The following is a 20151-nucleotide window of genomic DNA, read 5'->3' on the forward strand; positions in this document are numbered from 1 at the left end:
GAAGCACAAATGTTTTAAATTTTGATGAGGTCCCATTTATCAATTTTTTTCTTTCATTGCTTGTGCTTTGGGTGTAAAATCTAAGAAACCATTGCCTAACACAAGGTGCTGAAGATGCTTCCCTGTATTATCTTCTAGGAGTTTGATAATTCTGGCTCTTATATTTAGATCTTTGATCCATTTTGAGTTATATTTTTGTATAAGGTATGAAGTAGGGGTCCTTCTTTTTTTTTTCTCCCTTGCAAATGGAGATTCAGTTTTCCCAGCACCATTTGTTGAAGATACTGTTCTTCTCCAATTGAGTGGTCTTTGCCCTCTTGTCAAAAACCAGTTGGCCATAAAAGTGAGGGTTGATTTCTTAGCTCTAAATTTGATTCCCCTGGTTTATATATCTGTCCTTTGCCAGTACCATGCTTTTTTAATTACTGTGACTTTGTAATAAGTTTTAAGATCAGAAATGTGAGTCCTCCAACTTCATTCTCTTTCCAAGATGGGTGTCGCTGTTCAGGGCCCTTTACCCTTCCATATAAATTGGATGATTGGCTTTTCCATTCTGCAAAGAAGGTTGTTGGAATTCTGATTGGGATTGCACTGAATCTATAAACTGCTTTTCGTAGAATTGACATCTTAATGATATTTAAAATTCCAATTCATGAACATGGAATGTCTTTCCATTTATTGAGGTTGTCATTGATTTCTTTTAGTGGTGTTTTGTAGTCTTCTGTGTACAAGTCCTTTACATCCTTGCTTACATTTATTCCTAAACATGTGATACTTTTGGTTGCTATTTTGAATGGAATTTTTTTCCTGATTTCTTCTTCCAGTTGATCATTGGTTGTGTATAAAAACATTATTGGTTTGGGGGTGTTGATCTTGTACTCCACCCCTTTACTGAATTTATTTATTAGCTCTAGGAGCTTAGCTGTGGATTTTTCAGGGTTTTCTGTGTTTAGAATCATGACAACTGCAAATAGGGAAAGATGTACTTCTTCCTTTCCAATTTGGATGACTTTTATTTCTTTTTCTTGCCTTGATTTCTCTGGCTAGAACTTTCAATACAATATTGAATAACAGTGGTCAGATGGGCATCCTTGTCTTGTTCGTGATTTTAAAGAGAAAGCTTTCAGTCTTTCACCATTAAGTAGGATGTGAGTTGTGGGCTTTTCATATATGCCCTTACTCATGTTGAGGACATTTCCTTCTATTCCTTTTGTTCTAAGTGTTTTTATCAAGAAATGTTGAGAACCTAAGATGGCAGCTAGGTGAGACAGAGCAAAAAAACACCTCCGTGAAAAACACTAGATAAAAAAACAGAAAGTGATCCAGAACACCACTTCCAGAGTAGCACCAGCCGGACAAGGTCTGCTAAAGCCACAGGGAACATGCGTTTGGTGAAACCAGGAGTCTGCAGTCTGAAACGAGTGAGTCGGCTGAGTCCCTCGGCCACGCTGCAGTGTGGGGAAATGGTGGGTTGGCATTTGGAGACTAGTTCTTTAAAAAAAAAAAAAAAAAAAAAAAAAGAAGCCTGGGAGCAGCTGCAGATAAGATGGGAGCAGTCTGGACTAATGCCTCGGTGTCTGGGGTGGAGGATACCCCTTCCCACACCCACTGCTGGTTGTCTCGGGTCCAGGGGAGCAAAGGGGAGCCAAAAGGAGAAAAAAAAAAAAGCATGACTTGCAGCCGTCTCCCTAGCGGGTGGGGCTACTCCTGCCCAGGGCCGAACACACAACACAGAGCTGAGCCAAGAAACCCAGCCTGACAGGGAGTCTTTCCCGCAGCACTACTCACACGACACAATATCAGCTGTGGACAGTGGCCTTGAATACACCCACGGCTGATTGTCCCAGAGCTGGGAGGGCGGAGCTGTGCAGAAAGGGGGAAGTTAACGCGTCCCATTCAACCATCTCTGAAGTGGGCTGGGAACACTCCTGCACAGCCTGGCGGCTCAGGGCTTCCCTGGAGGCCAGTGCTCACTTGTGACGTGGCACAGCCCTCCCCCCCTCAGCAGAGGTCCTGGAAAAGCACAGCAGGAAGGGGGGAATCGCTCAGAAATCCCAGGGAACCTACACCAATACCAAGGAATTTTGGGTCAGCGGCAGAGAACAGCCTTAAATCTCCGGGAACACCTGGGAGGTTTGATTATTAAACCTGCCCTTCCTCCCTAACCTCTTAGGCACATGCCCCTCATTGGGGGCAGACAGCACTGACAACACACCCAAATTAAGTGCACCAATTGGACCCAAGAATAAGATCCCCACACACCACAAAGCTGGGGAGAACTGACTTGAGGGGAATAAGTGACTCACGGATGCCATCTGCTGGTTAGAGAAAGTGTATGTCACTAAGCTGCAATTTTGTCAAATTAAAGATCAAGTAAAGCAAATGCCAGGAGGCCAAAAACAACAGAAAATCTTAAAGCATATGATAAAACCAGATGACATGGAGAACCGGAACCCAAACACTCAAATCAAAAGATCAGAAGACACACAGTACTTGGTGGAATTAATCAAAGAACTACAGACAGGCAATGAGAGCATGGCATGGGATATAAAGGACATGAAGAAGAGCATGGCACAGGATATAAAAGACATAAAGAAGATCCTAGAAGAGCATAAAGAAGATATTGCAAGAGTAAATAAAAAAATAGAAGATCTTATGGAAATTAAAGAAACTGTAGGCCAAATTAAAAAGACTCTGGATACTCATAATACAAGATTAGAGGAAGTTGAACAACTCAGCCTCCTTGAGCACAGAACAGAAAATGAAAGAACAAAAGAAAGAGTGGGGAAAAAATTGAAAAAATCGAAATGGATCTCAGGGATATGATAGATAAAATAAAACGTCCAAATTTAAGACTCATTGGTGTCCCAGAAGGGGAAGAGAAGGATAAAGGTCTAGAAAGACCTTTATTTATTTATTCAAATAAATTGTTGGGGAAAACTTCCCAAACCTTCTACACAATATAAATACACAAAGCACAAATGCCCAGCCAACTCCAAATAGAATAAATCCAAATAAACCCACTCCAAGACATATTCTGATCAGACTGTCAAATACTGAAGAGAAGGAGCAAGTTCTGAAAGCAGCAAGAGAAAAGCAATTCACCACATACAAAGGAAACAACATAAGACTAAGTAGTGACTACTCAGCGGCCACCATGAAGGCGAGAAGGCAGTGGCATTACATATTTAAAATTCTGAGAGAGAAATTTCCAGCCAAGAATACTTTATCCAGCAAAACTCTCCTTCAGATTTGAGGGAGAGCTTAAATTTTTCACAGACAGACAAATGCTGAGAGAGTTTGCTAATAAAAGACCTGCCCTACTTCAGATACTAAAGGGAGCCCTACTGACAGAGAAACAAAGAAATGAGAGAGAGAGAGAGAGAGAGAATTTTAGCAGACATATATAGAATATTACATCCCAGGTCACTGGGACACACGTTCTTCACTAGTGATCACGGATCTTTCTCCAGAATGGACTGTATGCGGGGACATAAAAACAAGCATCAATAAAATAAAAAATAAAAAAAATGAATTTGTTCAAAGCACATTCTCTGATCACAATGGAATACAAATAGAAGTCAATAACCATCAGAGACTTGGAGAATTCACAAACACCTGAAGGATAAAAATGAGGGGGAGATGAAAACATTCCCAGATGATCAAAAGCTGAGGGACTTCAACACCAGTAGATCACTCCTAAGCAGGCTGAAAGGAAGGGACACTAAACAATTGACTGAAACCACATGAAGAAATAAAGATTTCCAGTAAAGATCACATGGTAAATATAAATACCAATACTACTGTATTGTTGATTTATAACTCCACGATTTACTTCCTACAGGATCTAAAATATATAAACTGTAAAGATAAATTGGTGGTTTTGGACTCAATGTAAAATATGTAATTTTTGACAAGAACTACATAAAGGTGGGGGAATGGAGGAGTATAGGAACACAGTTTATGTGTCCGATTGAAGTTAAGTTGGTATCAAAGAAAAACAAGATTGTTATAGATTTAAGATGTTAAATTTAAGCCCCATGGTAAACACAAAGAAAGTATCGGAGAATATGACCATAGAGATGAAAAGTAGAGTATGGGATATGAGAAGTGGGGGAAGGGGCAATGGGGAGTTAAGAAATGAGAGTAGGGTTTTTGTTTGGGGTGAAGGGAAACTTCTAGAAATGGATGGTGGGAAGGTGATAGCATTGCAACATTCTAAATGTGATTAATCCCACTAATGGAATGCTAGGGAGGGGTGGAATAGGAAAATTTAGGCTATATATATCTTTCCACAATTGAGGAAAAAAAAAAAAGTCTAAATGACAATTAAATGCCAAGGATAATCCTGGATGGGATCTGAGGTCGGAGAAGAGGAGGCTCAAAGGGACACAGATGGGAGACAAGAAAAAAAAAAAGGAAATATAGAATGTAAGCTTTATATTAATGTTGAATTTTTTGAACTTCTTAGCTGCGCTTAATGAGATTGCATAAAATAATGTTCTTGTCCATGGGAAAGATATATGTGAATTATATTGTTTGTTCAAAGATATGTGCAGCTTGCTCTCATACGTTCAGAGGACAGAGCAATAGATGATGGGTGTGAGGGAGGGAGGGAGGGAGGGAGAGAGCGAGGGAAAGAAAGAGACGGTGGTGTGACAGGATCTTAAAGGTGATGGATCGGGGTATCGGGGGAAGGGGGTTGGGGTATGATGGAGTTCTATGTATGGGGTTTGTACTGTTTTTGCAACTGTTCCTGTAAGATTGAACTTATTTCAAAATAAAATTTATTATAAAAAAAAAAAAAGAAACGTTGCTGGATGTTGTTAAATGCCTTTTCTGCATCGAGATGATCATGTGTTTTTTTTTCCTACATTGTGTTAATGTCATTTATCACATTAATTGATTTTCTTATGTTGAACCCATCTTGCATACCAGGGATAAATCCTATTGGATCACAGTGTATAATGCTTTTAATGTGCTGTTGGATTCAGTTTGCTAGTATTTTGTTGAGGATTTTTGCATCTATATTCATAAGAGATATAGGTCCGTAGTTTTCTTGTGGTATCTTTATCTGGGTTTGGTATGAGGGTAATAGTGGTCTCATAGAATGAACTAGGGAGTGTTCCTTCCTCTTCATTTCTTTTTTTTTTTTTTTTTTTTTTTTGGAAGAGTTTGAGCAGAATTGGAGTTGTCTCCTTAAAATGTTTGGTAGAATTCCCCTGTGATGCCATCTGGTTCTGGGCTTTTCTTTTTGGGAAAGTTTTTGATTACTCATTCAATCTCTTTACTAGTAATTGGTTTATTGAGATCTATTTCTTTTCGAGTCAATATATGTAGTTTGTGTTTTTCTAAGAATTTGTCCATTTCATCTAGGTTATCCAATTTATTGGTGTCCAGGTGTTCACAGTATCCTTTCATAGTCCTTTTTATTTCAGTGGGGTTGGTAGTAATGGCCCTCTTTTAATTTCTGATTTTCGTCATTTGTATTTTTTTTCCTTTGTCAGTCAAGCTAAATGTGTCAATTTTATTCATCTTTTCAGAGAACCAACTTTTGTTTTTGTTGATTCTCTTTATTTTTTTTCTGTGTTTCCTTTATCTCCACTCTAAACTTTGTTATTTTCTTCTTCTGCTTGCTTTGGGGTTATTTTGCTCTTCTTTTTCTAGTTCTTCCAGTTTTGAAGTTAGGTCTCTGTTTTGAAGCTTTCTTCTTTTTTAATGTAAGCATTTAGAGCTATGAATTTCCCTTTATGCACTGCATTTGTTGTATCCCATCAGTTTTGGTATGTTATATTTTCATTTTCATTTGCCTCAAGATATTTCCTAATTTGGCTTCTGATTTCCTCTTTAACCCATTGGTTGTTTAGAAGTATGTTGTTTAATTTCTGCATTTGTGAATTTTCCGTTTCTCTCTCTGTTATTGATTTCCAGTTTCATTCTGTTATGGTCAGAGAATATACATTGTATGATTTCAATATTTTTCAATTTATTGAGATCCATTTTGTGTCCCAGCATATGGTCTATCCTGGAGAATGATCCATGTGCACTCAAGGAGAATGTATATTCTGTTTTTGTTGGGTGCAGTGTTCTGTATATATCTGTTAGGTCTAGTTGGTTTAGTATATCATTCAAGTCCTGTACTCCTTACTGATCTGCTGACTAGTTGTTCTATCCATTATTGAGAGTGGTATGTTAAAGTCTCCTACTATTAATGTAGAACCATCAATTTCTCTCATCAGATCTGTCAGTATTTGCTTCATATATTTTGGGGCACAGCTGTTGGATGCATATATCTTTATAATCATTGCATATTCTTACTGAATTGTCCCCTTTACCAGCACACAATGATCATTTTTGTCCCTCCTAATTGTTTTTGACTTAAAATCTGTTTTAACTGATATTAATATAGCTACCCCAGCTCCCTTTTGGTTACTACTTGAATAGTGTATTTTTCCTCCTCCTTTCACCCTTAACGTACTTGAATTTAAGTTGAGTCTCTTGCAGACAGCATATAGTTGGATCATGCTTTTTTATCCATTCTACCAATCTCTGCATTTTGACTGGAAAGTTTAATCCATTTAGATTTAAAGTCACTTTTAGTAATACAGGACTTTCTTCTACCATTTTGCTATTTAGTCTTTGTATGTCTTATATCTTTTTTGTCCCTCAATTCTTCCTGTTAAAGTCTACTTTTAAATTTATTTGATATTTTTTGTTGGACCATATTGAGTGCCTTCTCTTTTCTGTCTGGATATATTTTGCATCTGTTCCTTGTGGTTACCATGGGGTTAAAATTTAACACCCTAAATATATAACAATCATATTTAGTTTAATACCAGTTTAACCTCAATAGCATATATAAAGACTGTTCCTGTACCCCTTTTGTACTTTTAACCACTTATATCTTTTACATTGTATGGTCCAAAACTATAAATTTATTTTTATTTTTTATGCATTTGCATTTTAGCTCCTGTAGGAAATAAGAAGTGGAGTTACATACCAAATAACACACTACAGTAATACTGGCATTTATTACCCAACTGGTTACCTTTGCCACAGGTCTTTATTTCTTTATGCCACTTTCAACCACTGTCTAGTGTCCTTTCATTTCAGTCTGAAGAACCCCCATTAGCATTCCTTGTAGGGCAGATCTGGTGGTGATGTACTCCCTCAGGTTTTGTTTATCTGGGAATATCTTAATATCTCCTTTATTTGTAAGAGAAAGTGTTACTGGATATAAAATTCTTGGTTCGCTGTTTTCTTTTAGCACTTTTAAGTATTTCATCCCACTGCCTTCTTGCTTCCATGGTTTATGATAATAAATCAGCACTCAGTCTAATTGGGACTCCCTTGTACGTAGCACATTGCATTTCTCTTGCAGCTTTCAGAACTCTCTCCTTGTCCTTTGCATTTGACAGTGTGATCAATATATGATGAGGTTTATTTTTCTTAATGCTTATCCTTTTTGGTGTTCTCTGGGTTTCCTGGATGTGCATAGTCCTGTCTTTTGCTAAGTTTGTAAAGTTCTCTGTCATTATTTCTTTGACTATTCCTTCTGCCCCTTTCTTTCTTCTCCTTCTGGGATTCCTATGATGCATAAATTGATATGCCTAATGGTGTCCCAGAGATTGCTTAGTCTATTTTCACTTTTTATAATTCTTTTTTTTTTTCTTTCTGCTCCTCAGTCTGACTCACTTCAAGTGTCTTTTCTTCAAGTTCACTTATTCTTTGTTCTGCCAGCTCCAATCTGCTCTTGAAACCCTGGAATTTTTCATTTCAGTTATTGTGATCTTGAAACTCCAGTAGTTCTGCTGGATTCCTTTTTAAAATTTCTGTTTCTTTACTGAGATTCTGGTATTGCTCATTCATTGTTTTCCTGATATCCTCTTCTATTTCTTTACTGAGATTCTGGTATTGCTCATTCATTGTTTTCCTGATATCCTTTTCTTCTTTTTCTGTATTTTATTTCATCTCCTTGAGCATTTTTAAGATCCTTTTTTTAAAGGCTTTGAATGTAAATCCACATTCTTGTCATCTTTGGTGTTTTCTGAGTTTCTGTCCTCTTCCTTTGGATGGGCCGTCATTCTTTGTCTTGTACTCTTTTTTTTTTTTGCACACTCTACATTTTAATATTTTAAAATATGAACTCTGAAATTTTTCCCTGAGACATCTGTTTCTTGATTTTGTAATTAGCATATAAAACAGTGATTTTTTTTGAGCATTAGCCCCCCTATCAGGAAGAGCTACCCAAGGCAAATGGAGTGTGCAGGGAATTCCTTGTCTTTCTAGTCCTGTGTCTTGTCCTGGGCTTGTGCTTGTTAGTTGCTTTGGAGTTCCCCTATTTGTGGGAGGTTGGTTGACCCCTCCATTTCCCAGGAGACAGATCTCCCTCTCTTGGGTGTTTGAAGCTGGCAAGAACTTGCCCCAGACTATCTGCCTCTATAGTTTTTTATATTTCTTTCATTGTCTCAAACTGCTTTTGCCTAGAAGGCAAATTCTGGGAGGAGGGGCATGCATGCCAGAGAGGACTTTCCCAAGTTAGTCTTTTCCAGCTGAAACAGGGCCAGGGACCCACAAAGAGGGCACAGACTGGCTCCAAAGTACCCAGGGGAGGGAATCATGAACTTTCTTTGCCTGCCCAGCAACTGCAGCCTTTCAGTTAAGTGAACCCCACAGCCCTGAGGAAGCATAGCATCTTTAAGTCTCTTCCTCCCTGGCCGTTGTCCAGAGTTGGTTAAAACAATGGCCACTGCTGCCTTTGCCAGGACAGATGAAACAATGGCCACCATCAGAGCTGGTCCCAGTGATCTGAAGTCACTAATCAAAAGTCATGATCAGTAATCAGCAATACCCAGCCTAGTCTCAGGGAAGAGGATTTTTATGTCCCTTTCTGTCACTAGCTAGCTAGCCAGGGGCTGGACCCCATGGCAGTCTGCTGTGAGAATTGGTAATAGGCACCAGTATCCATGGTGTGGAGAAAGCAATTTATTGTTCTGTACTGTAATTTATGAGCCTCTTCCTCCTGCTCTTCCCTAGATGCTGTATAGTGTTATTCTGTCCTCTGGAGTTTCAGAATGGTTGTTTCACACAGTTCCTGCCTGTTTTATAGTTGCTCTGGTGGAAAGACTGAGTCCTGGAGCTCCCTTTCCCACCATCTTCCCATAGTCTCCCTCCCATTGCTTTTTGGTATATGGAATTCCTGCAACGTTTTCTTTTGCCGTGAGGAAACATTTAATTTAATAGTTTGAGTGATTGGGAAAAAATTAACATTACATTTAGTTCAGTTTAAATGTCTGAATACATCAAAATTTGCTTTGTACATTACATTCATTTTATTTATGAATTTTGAAAATAATTCTTTAACAAGTTAAAAAATACTATTCCAAAATGTTTTCAAGTCTTTGGAGATTGACGTGTTACTCACTTTGTAGCTTAAAAAAGTTTGCCTCTGAGAATATGTACGTAAGTAATAGTATTTTTCATTGATTGTGATAAAATTAGAAATGCTTTTCCATGAGAGAAAAAATTTGGCCCCAAGCTAAAATAAAAGGTGTACTTCTTAATAAGTCAGCAAAGTTCTCCAAATATGTAAAAATATTTTTCCTTTGAAATGACAATTTGTGAGTGCATGTGAGTGCACATTAAGTTGTATAGTATATTGGTATTATGTCAATATTGAATCAATTAAAACTGAATTTACCAAAAAGATGATGTAATGTATGTATTACCTGACTTGAAATTTGCCAGTAGCTTTAGCTTTAGCTCAGTAAATAACCCCTGTTAAATTTTTAAGAATTTGACTATATGCATTAAAAAAAATAGTTCTCAGTTTAACCAAATCCAAATCTATTTGTACTATAAATTTTAAATGTTTTACTTTATTTATTTTATTTTTTGAATGTTTAATTGTGCTAATGTTAATTGTAGTATTGCTAATTTTAGTAATGAATATTGATATGAACTTTTTAGTTCAAATTGTTTTCACAACTTAACTCTTAATCTTCAGAGCATTAGTATTGATTTTTAGATATGTGTTTGCTTGTTGTTAATATCTCTCTGTTTTGAATCCTTGGGAAGTTATGTACATTAAAAGGACAACAAAATCGCTTTGTATTTTGTTATTTCCACAAGCACTAACTTAGCTCAAAAATCAGCTCTGAAGCTACTCTAAACAGTAAAGTTAACATACTATGATAATTGATTTAATACCATCTTTTATGAGAATGCCTTTTTTTACTTACTACATTTTGAAATCAATTTAACTTTTTTCTATTTTGATCTTTTTGTTGGTGGTAGTATATGTTGTTTTTCCCTATTTTATTTACTCTGTGTGAATTATTTTATGATCTTTGCCCTTTGGCAATGAATTTTGACCAGGGAATAGCAGTTTAAGATTTCTATCATGTATTCTTAATTTATTTTCCATAAATAACTCATTTTTCATTTAGCATATTAAAGCTATTGCCTTATATATGACTCTAGCAGAGCCATCAAACACACCTTCGCATGTAGATAAAGGATATAAGACTATAACAGTAGGAAAAAATTAATTCAGTGACTAATGCATGTGTTACTTGGAGAAAGTTGAAAGTGGGAAAAAGAAAATATCACCATCTAAATGTTCTGTTGACTTTTCTAGAGATACCATTTGTGAATGTACAGATGTGTTCACTGAAAAATATCCACCAGTTCAAAGTGGAAACTGATGGCAGACATTATGTCTCAAAGCCTCTCTGGTTTGTTCTTAAGCCTTGACAAAGTTGTATAATCTTGTTTGCCTTGGCTTTAGAAAATAACATCATCCTGAAAATTGAGATTTTTGGACAAAATTTAACTGAGACCGGCATAGATTCTACCAAAAGAATATGTTTTAGTTTCTCTGATTTCTTCAAAGAGAAGCTGTAGATAAAATCATTTAAAAACACATTTTGAAACATATATGATAGGTGTTTTGGAAGTTTATGGTAAAGTTAGTTACTGTCCAAACTATCAGAAGAATAAAGAAAAGTGCCACTCAGAAGTACAAGCATTTTCTCTAAACTCATTCATTCACTTGATAAATCGTTATGATTTCTCATTATAAGTCTACCTGTGGTCACTCTCTCCATGCTACTAAGAAATGTGTTATGTACAATTTCTTGAGAAAACAATTATGCAAGTCTTTCCACTTAATTGTCTTCATGCTCTGCATTGGCTTACTACCATCAAATATGGTAAAGTGCTCTTATATGGCATAATTTGTACCTAATTGTTGTGTTACTAAAAAGCAAAGTGGGGAATCATTAATTTAAAAAATACGTACTTTAAATAATTTATTTTAACTTTGTATGTAATTGTTCACTTATTCATCATTCTTTTGATATAGAGCTAAGAACTTTCCTTTGAATATGTGTGGGTTTGCTAATTAGAGTTCTTTGAATTCTTTCTTGTGTGAAGCTATATTCATTATGTATCATCAATGATTTCTGCTTTCAGTTTCTTTAAAATGGAAGAAGTCCCTAAAAATACTTTTTTAAAGTAGAATTTGTCTAGATTTTTATTATTTGTTCCTGAATCTTTTACAGCTAGTTCACCCGCACTTAATTTGATGGCAGTTTTTTATCTTGTAGTGATTTACCTTTAGCTTTCATAAAAACAATAATCCTTTTTTTGCACTCATAATTTTTTAGTCTATGTAATCATTAAAATATGTAATTATAGTAATGAGGTCATCTGGCTAAAGTACATTTAGGAACAAGTAGACTTTTCTTGAGCAAATAATTCTCTTGGAAGCAGAGGCACTCTGAGTAGCCTTTTAGCCGTGAGCTCTGAAAATCGATCAGAATATTTTACTGGAGAAATAGAATATCAGTTAAGGAAACTTCTACTGTGTTGAATTGATTAAATTGTAAGCAAACTCCTCCATGCAGAATCAGTGAGCATTTGTAAGAACTTAGGTTCTCAGTTAACTCTACAGGGTTATTTATGAAGATTTATTTTCTTTGTTGGAAATCCACCATTTTCCAACTAATCCTTAATAATTTTGGCCTTCCCTAAAACATTACCTTGAATGAGTAATTGTTTGCAGTAGGTACTGTTTAGCTTAAGTGTTTGTTTCCTTAGATTCTTTTTTCTCAATGTCAGTATTAGTTGAAAACCCATAGCTGTCAGAATTGAAAATTCTAAAGGAACTGTAGATTATGTCATTGCCTCATTTGTCTATTATATACAATAATGGCTTTTTAATGGTTTTTATAAATTGGGTACACATTTTTCATCTCTTATCTATTATATTTCCATTCTGTTTCTTTTCTGCTACTTAAAGTGTACCAGCTGTACCTTCAGAAATTTGAATGACCAGTTTATAGTTTCTGATCTCATGGCACAAGGCTATGCTAACCCCATCACTGAGTTCTAGATTTGGGCATTTGAAAATTACATGTATCAGCAGACATGATAATGTGCATAGGTGTGCTGCTATGTAGGCATATGTGTGCATTTAGCAGTTGCAAAGCAGTACCTCTATGGAAGTATTGGTGAAATCACACATCTTCATATATATATATATATATACCCACACACAGCCTGAGAGCTCAGAATATTTGGAGATGTAGTGATTCAGAAGGAGGACACAAAGACCATGGCTCACATCTCTTCCATAATGACCTTAGGGCCGTCAGCTAACCTATCAGAGGACAGTTTCCTCCTTTAGAGCAGGAATTGCTTGACCTATAACAGCTGTTCAATAAGTGTTCCAATGATGTCAAAATTCTTGTAATTTCTGGTTCTTACCTGTTGCTTTACACTTTTGCCTTTGCTTATGTTATTCTCTTTTCTTGGTGTCCTTCATCTGGCTTATTCTCATACCTTAAGATTTTGCTCTCCCTAGAAGTTCTTCCTTACTACCCTAAGCTGGGTCAGATACTCCACCTTCCTTTGTACAATCAACATTGTGTATTCTCGTTGCCTTTGCATAGACTCTTTGTTCTGCTTGTATATGCCACCCACTCCCTTTTCACATGTCAAACTCCAATTTATTTTTCATCTGTCAGCTCAAGTGTCATTTCTTCTTTGAAGTCTTACTTGATAACTTTTGTAGACTCAAGTGCTCCTTCTTCAATGTACCTCACTTGTTGCATGTATATATCTCTTATATCACTTTTCACACATTATTTTGCCATCATTTAGTTTCATGACTGTCCCCTTACTGATATTTAAATTCCTTGAAGTTGGGGATCAAGTATTATTTATATCCAGGAAAATAGTGGCTGCTTATTAAATATCTGTTGATGTAATCAGCAAAATGGAATAATCATAATACATGTATTCTGTTGTCTTCTGTATCTCACGTTTGTTGTTAATCAAAAAAAAGAAGATAAAAAAGGCATTGTTACAACTTAGTAAACTATGAAACTTTACCCAAAAGATCATGTTTTCCTTGTTGTATCAGCCAGCATTTTGCTATGTAATGCTTTGTGATTAGGTCATAGATCTTTAATTGCTCATGAATACCTTTGAAGGTTTGACAAAGCTTTGAAGGATTTCCTGAGGAGAAGAATTCATTTATATAAAAGATTCAGCACTCTGCAAGGATTCACAGGTTGCTGAAACTCATCCATACACTTTCTGGTTCATGGATACCAGGTTAAGGATCACTGCTTATAACTTACATTTTAGCAATATCATAAGTTGCTGTGCCAAAGGACCAAGATAAGCTCTGGAAGAGGCTTAGTGAAACCTGTAGGTTGAAAGGAAATCTATAAAGAGGAGAAATGACTCACTAGCCTTATGAGGCAGCTATTATAAGAGAGAATACAAATGTCAAATTTGAGAAGCAGAGGCACTAATGGATTTCTTTTGAACTTGAATTTGGGGAATGCAACCAAGAACACATTTTTCAACCAAGTACTTAAAGATCTTTTTGAGTTTACAGTAGAAATGATTGATTAAACAACAAAAAAAAAAAACAGTAGTAAAATTTTGTTTTCATCTTTGTACAGGCGGCATCTAAACTGGATACAGTGGGCATCCCTCCTGATTCTGTTTTTGTCTATTGTGGCTCTAACTGCTGGGACTGAAACTTCACAGCATAACTTGGCAGGACATGGATTTCATCATGATGCTTTCTTTAGCCCATCCAATTCTTGCCTTCTTTTCAGAAGTGAGTGTTCCAGAAAAGATAATTGCACACGAAAGGAATGGATTTTTCCTGAAGCTAAGTGGAAGAACACTACAGCCAGAGTTTTCAGTCACATCCGTCTTGGCTTGGGCCATGTTCTTATTATAGGCCAGTGTTTTATTTCTTCAATGGCCAATATCTATAATGAAAAGATATTGAAGGAAGGGAACCAGCTCACTGAAAGCATCTTCATACAGAACAGCAAACTCTATTTCTTTGGCATTCTTTTTAATGGACTGACCCTGGGCCTTCAGAGCAGTAACCGAGACCAGATTAAGAACTGTGGATTTTTTTATGGCCACAATACATTTTCCGTGGCCCTTATCTTTGTAACTGCATTCCAGGGCCTCTCGGTAGCTTTCATTCTGAAATTCCTGGATAACATGTTCCATGTCTTGATGGCCCAGATCACCACTGTCATCATCACAACAGTATCTGTTCTGGTCTTTGACTTCAGTCCTTCTCTGGAGTTTTTCTTGGAAGCCTCGTCAGTCCTTCTCTCCATATTTATTTATAATGCCAGCAAATCTCAAGGTCTGGAATACGCACCTAGGCAAGAAAGGATCCGACATCTAAGTGGCGGTCTTTGGGAGCGCTCAAGTGGGGTAAGTTGTAAGGATATTGCTTTTCTGCCTGCTTACCAACTTCGAAGTATGGTTATTCAAGAAAAAAAAAAATTAGTATTTATTTTTCAAAGAACATAATGGATCTCTGACTTTTAAAAATCAGTCAACAAACATTGATTGGACTCGCTGTTGACAAGAGCTCATGATAGATGTCAGAGATAGAAAAAAAGTATAAATCATGGTCTCAAGGACTTTATGGGTTAGTTGTATCATATTGTAGAATCATAGAGCTAGAAGATACCTTTCAGGTTATTTTGTCCAACCTCCCAAATTTTGCAAGTGAAGAAACAGTCCAGAGAGACTTTACAGCTATTAAATGAAAGAACTGGCACTAAACCCCATAAGGTCTGACTACTAATGCTTTGCTTTTCTTCTCTACCATAGCTAGGAAGATAAGCCTTATTCATAAGAAAAGTTGATCTTATACGTTAATAAGTCTTGGTAAAGAAAGTCTGGTCCCTTAATTTTCCACAGTATGTCAAAAAGGCACAGCTTGTTTTTCCAGTAAAAAGGTTTTCAAAGAGCTTCTATGAATAGAAGGAAATATTTTCTAGAAAAACACTTATTTTGAATATCTGCTAGTTAGAAGGGTTTCTTAGTCACGTTAATAGCAAATTAATAATGATCTTTTGGAGATTCCATTAGTTAAAATAAATGTTTAAGTAAAAGGTGAAATGAACTCCTATTTATCTAGCTTTAGATTTACAATTTTCAAGAACACAAAAAATATGAAATATTTCACACAATGAAAAATTCACTCTTTGGGAAAATTAGTCTATTTCACACAATGAAAAATTCACTCTGGGAAAATTAGTCTGTTCCTTATCAGAGTTCACAGTAGTGCTTACTTTGGTATAATGCCCCTGAAATGTGATACTTCAGATTCTTAGGATGAAAAAATTAGAAACTCTCAGTTTCCAAATGCCCTCTGCTCAGCCATGGTATAAATTCAGAAGTCCTTTATTCTTTCCTAACAGGCTGATAACATGTTTGGCCTACTTTTTAAGTAAAAGAAAAAGCAATGTAGATAACAAGGACTATTTTCCACCTATTTCTCCAATCTTCAGTCATTTCCCTTCAGGACCAGTAGAGGGTGCTTGTTACCTTTGCTAATGCTGTGTTAACTTTGAAATGGAAGTACTGAATGAATTTCACTTTTTCATGACCTCAGTAAAGTTCTAACATTAACTTTTCAAGAACTTAAGTATTTATTTAATTTCATTTGACCAGGTTACATTTATTGTTTAATGAAGGAAGACCCATAATTTGTTAGTAAATTCTCTCTTTAGTAATCATTAAAAATGTTGCATCTCTACTTTTGTTTTAATTAATTATTGATTTCATATGTTCCTTTTAGGATGGAGAAGAACTGGAAAGACTTACCAAACCCAAGAGTGATATTGAGTCGGATGAAGATGCTTTCTAATTGGTACCCAAATAATTGGCAGCTCTTACAAACCTAATTTTCTCATTTTCATCATTTGTAATATTTATCATTTCACCTTGATAAACTAAGAATATTTCTGAAACCTAATACTCTTTGCATACATCTAACCACTCTCTAAATGGTTCCATCCAAGGTTCAGAGTTCCTAAAGGCTGAAAAGTTCTAAGAAACTGACACAGAAGTAATAGTATAGAGAAGAGACTGCCAATAATGGGCTGGTACTTGATAAGTCAGCAAGATATATTTGCAGATTGTTTTTCTTACCTTCCAAGTTTCCAAAAAACTTGCAATAGACATTGATTAACTATACCCTATAAATATGCAAATAAAGATCAGTTTACCAGATCTTAATAATTATGTAGTTCTAATCTGCATGCCAAAGTCTTCCCTTTTTTATAATTGTAAATACCTCGTAGCTTATCCCTTGAATTTTGAAGCCCAAGAGATAATTGCAATGAAAAGCAGCAGAAGTGTTTCTAAAAAATTTTGACTGAAGGACCTAAATACCTGGCCATACCATAGATCTGTGGGTGACATACAGTGTGCTAAATGTTTTGCTGAAGAAACTTATTCTACATGAATAAGCTTCAATGTAAATGAAAGTTGGTTCCCAATCACCAGTTCTCTCTTGTACTTTATATTCCGTAAAGAAACCATGCTGCTGTTGTTTTTCCCTGTGTTTATATATCACACAATCTTGGCCTCATTATTCTTTCCTATTACATTTTGGAGAATTAATAAGGCATTTCATTTTTATTATTTGGTACCTAGAGCTTACGGCTATTTTGTGTTTTTTTTTATATCAAGTTCTGTTCCCAAGAGTTGAGACACTGGCTTTAGAACCATACCGTATTATCAGCGAGACTAATAACCAAGAATTCCTTTTATAAGTTTCACTTTGCAAACAAGTATTGACTTTTACTGAAATATAAATTGTATTATTCTAAAATAAGAATGCCAGTAATGAGTGAAGCATTTTATAGTAATAATATTTCATACTTATGAGTCTGTGGTATTTTTTCAGGTTCTTTTGCCTGCAGGAAATTGACTCTGTGAGGTAGAGTCAGGTGATAGGTAATTTTTAAAATGGGGAACCAGGGAAGTGACTTTCCCAAGGTATTACAGCTGACTGGAGAGAGGAGAAGAGTAAGTTTTTGCTAATGGAATGATATGTTTACAGGGTACCACACTGTCAATGTGACCTTTAAGGGTTCATTCTAATGCAGCCTATTTTCATTTCTTCTCTTCTTTCCCTGATTTTCATACAGATGAATATAAAATACTACTGTTATATAATCCATCTGTGATATCCAGAATGATATGGCTGGCAATGGTTGGTGGAAATTTTGTAATTAAACAATCTTTAAACCTATTTCTTGTGTCGCCACTCTGTGATGTGAGATGGGATGTGGATCTCTTACTTTAAAAAAATGGAATGAGGCAAAATTCCAAATCTCTCTTAAAACTTTCTCTTTCAGTATATCTTGACTTCTGAGAATAGTAAAACTGTTCACCTTATCATAGGCATTCCCATCAGAATTCTGTGACCCAGGAAGATTACTCCTATGGCAGTTCATTTTAAAGGTAAGGAAAATAAGATACAGAAGAGCCTCACTTTTGGGAAATATAACACACAAAGCATTTTTTTCTTGCAGAACAGATAAAATGACAAAAATATTATTTAAAAAACATCACTTACAGAATATTTTAAGTAGCAGATTTCACTAATGCACATATTGATTTTCTTATTTACAATTACTTTTTTCCCACCTTCTTTTATGGGGAGTGTTTGTTCCCAAAAGTAAGGTTTACTTGTGTTATTACCTCCTAATGAGTGAAAGAGAGAGAGAGAGGGAGAGAGGGAGAGAGGGAGGGAGAGAGATTGAGCATGCGTACGTGTACATGCTGGAACTAAATGAAAAGTTCTTCTCTGGATATATTGGAGTACTTTGTGGGTACCACTCTTTTAAATGGAGAATAATTTGAATGGTGAAAGGTCTAGAAACCATATCCCATTATCTTAGATGCTCCTGAAGTCAAAGGATTTTATAATTGGAGAGAATAATTGTCATGTGGAAAAGAAGCAGACTTTCCTCTTACTCCAGGGAACCAAATTACAGTGAAAATTATAGGGTGACAGTAATTCTTTCAATATAAGGAAGACTCTCCTAACAAATGATATTTTCCAACAATAGGAAAGTCCTCCCTCCTGAAGAGTAGTGGAGAGTGAATAGTAAATTCTCTATCACTGAAGTTTTTAGGGAGACATTGTGTCACTATCATATTTTAGAAGAGATTCCTTCATTGGCATAAAAGTTGAACTAAGTGATTTCTAAAGTCCCTTCCTGTTCTTAGATTCTCTTCTAAGCAGTTATGGCCTACAACTAATGAACCAAATCTTCTCCCTTTATGGTTTCTGAATAGCTTTGGTTGGACATGGATATGATTTGTAATGCTTTTACCTGTTTCCAGCTCTGTCATTAGTCCTGGAACTGAACTTCTGTCCAGGAATGTGCTTGATTCTGAGGAGAAGCAGGAATGTGGCTGTCGGTTAGAGAGGGACAAGATGACTTAGGTCCAGGATCCCAAAATCTTGGCTAGCTGCATCCTGTTGACATAGGTTTTCAAAGTCCATGTGCAGAGGGGCACTCAGGCAGACTTGCTCTATTTATAACTCTAAGGTTTTTTAGCTTCTGAATTCCCTGTGGAATCCCTGGCACTGGTGAACAAGACTAGACTATGTATGTAGAACTTCAGGGAATCCTTTTGGTCTTCTGTGCAGGCTCAATGAACTTGACCAAATACAGCCAATATTCTCCTTGGCTCCTTTCCACTTTGCTTATGCCCTGATTTTCCCCCATAAACTCTTAGCATTTTAGAGGGAAGACAAGGTGAAGAAATAAAACTCAATGGAGGGTAATTCTCCCTTCCTAGACCAGTGTTCCTGAAACTTGAGTAATATACATTCTCCTTTTAAAGGAAAACAAAAGTATTCTCACAGATCTCAGTGTTGACATTTTTTCTATTTTACTGTTATTTAAATACATACAAACATAAAAGAACTATAAGCCTCTTTGTTTATAGTTTCTATATGAAAATCAAATTTGCAAATTAAAGTACAAGCAAAACTATAAAACCAATAAATTTTAAAATCAAATAGGAATTTAGTAAGAAGGTGATGCTTTGCTCAAATCAAATCACAATAAACCCCAAACAGCCCTACAGAACCTCTGCCCTCACCAGTTGTTTCAGTTGTTTAAAACACCATCATTGCCTCTGCTTAGATAACTGAAACCTGCTGCTATTGCTACTGATGCATTTAATCCTGCTGGGATTTATCAGCGCTAACAATCCCTAACAATTCCATGCAGGTGTGGCATGGGTTAAACTGCCCATTCTCACTGCTTCGGTGCTTAGAAGGATGAAAAGAGCATCCGCTTTACATGTTTCCTAAAGTTTTGAAAGAACTCACCAATAAAATCGCCTAGGCTTGGCCTTTTTGAGGGCCAACCTTTTTTTACTTCATTCTCTATTTCTTTCTCTTGTTGATTCACTCTTAAGATCATTGTATCTTGCTAAATAACTGACCATCCAGATTTTCAAATATATTTGCATAGGAATTTATCAGTCATTTTCTCATAATTTTTAAATTTCCTCTGTTACTGTAATTCTAAATTTCTTTGTCATTCTTAATTTTACGTATGAATGGTTTCTCTGTATTTTTTTAAATAGGTTCACTAGCTGTTTCTAATTAATTTTTACTTTACTAAGGTTTGTTTTGTGTTCTGTCTTCCTAAGCTTTATTTTATGTTCTTTTTCCATGTTATTTGGATGAAAGGCATTTATTTTTTTTTTCTTGTTTATTTACAAACATGCTTATTACTAGTTGGAACACTCCTTGACTTGGAAACATAGTATTGT

The 20151-nt window shown here is 35.9% G+C and overlaps 1 protein-coding gene across 13 annotated transcripts in view; it reads left to right on the top strand.

The window, feature by feature from the left end:
- The window catches only part of SLC35A5 (solute carrier family 35 member A5), a 58130-nt gene that overhangs the window by 23773 nt on the left and 14206 nt on the right, over window positions 1-20151 (top strand). For 10 of the 13 annotated variants that reach the window (XM_037835453.1, XM_037835445.1, XM_037835394.1 and 7 more), the window contains 3 exons: window positions 13980-14763; window positions 16142-16213; window positions 17709-17814. In XM_037835453.1, coding sequence (XP_037691381.1) covers window positions 13980-14763; window positions 16142-16210 — 853 coding nt within the window. In that variant the 3' untranslated portion in view covers window positions 16211-16213; window positions 17709-17814. The remainder of the gene's footprint in view (window positions 1-13979; window positions 14764-16141; window positions 16214-17708; window positions 17815-20151) is intronic. The other 3 variants (XM_037835399.1, XM_037835417.1, XM_037835432.1) reach the window with 1 other exon arrangement.

Source organism: Choloepus didactylus, chromosome 1 (assembly GCF_015220235.1).
Source record: "Choloepus didactylus isolate mChoDid1 chromosome 1, mChoDid1.pri, whole genome shotgun sequence".
NCBI classification, from domain to species: domain Eukaryota; kingdom Metazoa; phylum Chordata; class Mammalia; order Pilosa; family Megalonychidae; genus Choloepus; species Choloepus didactylus.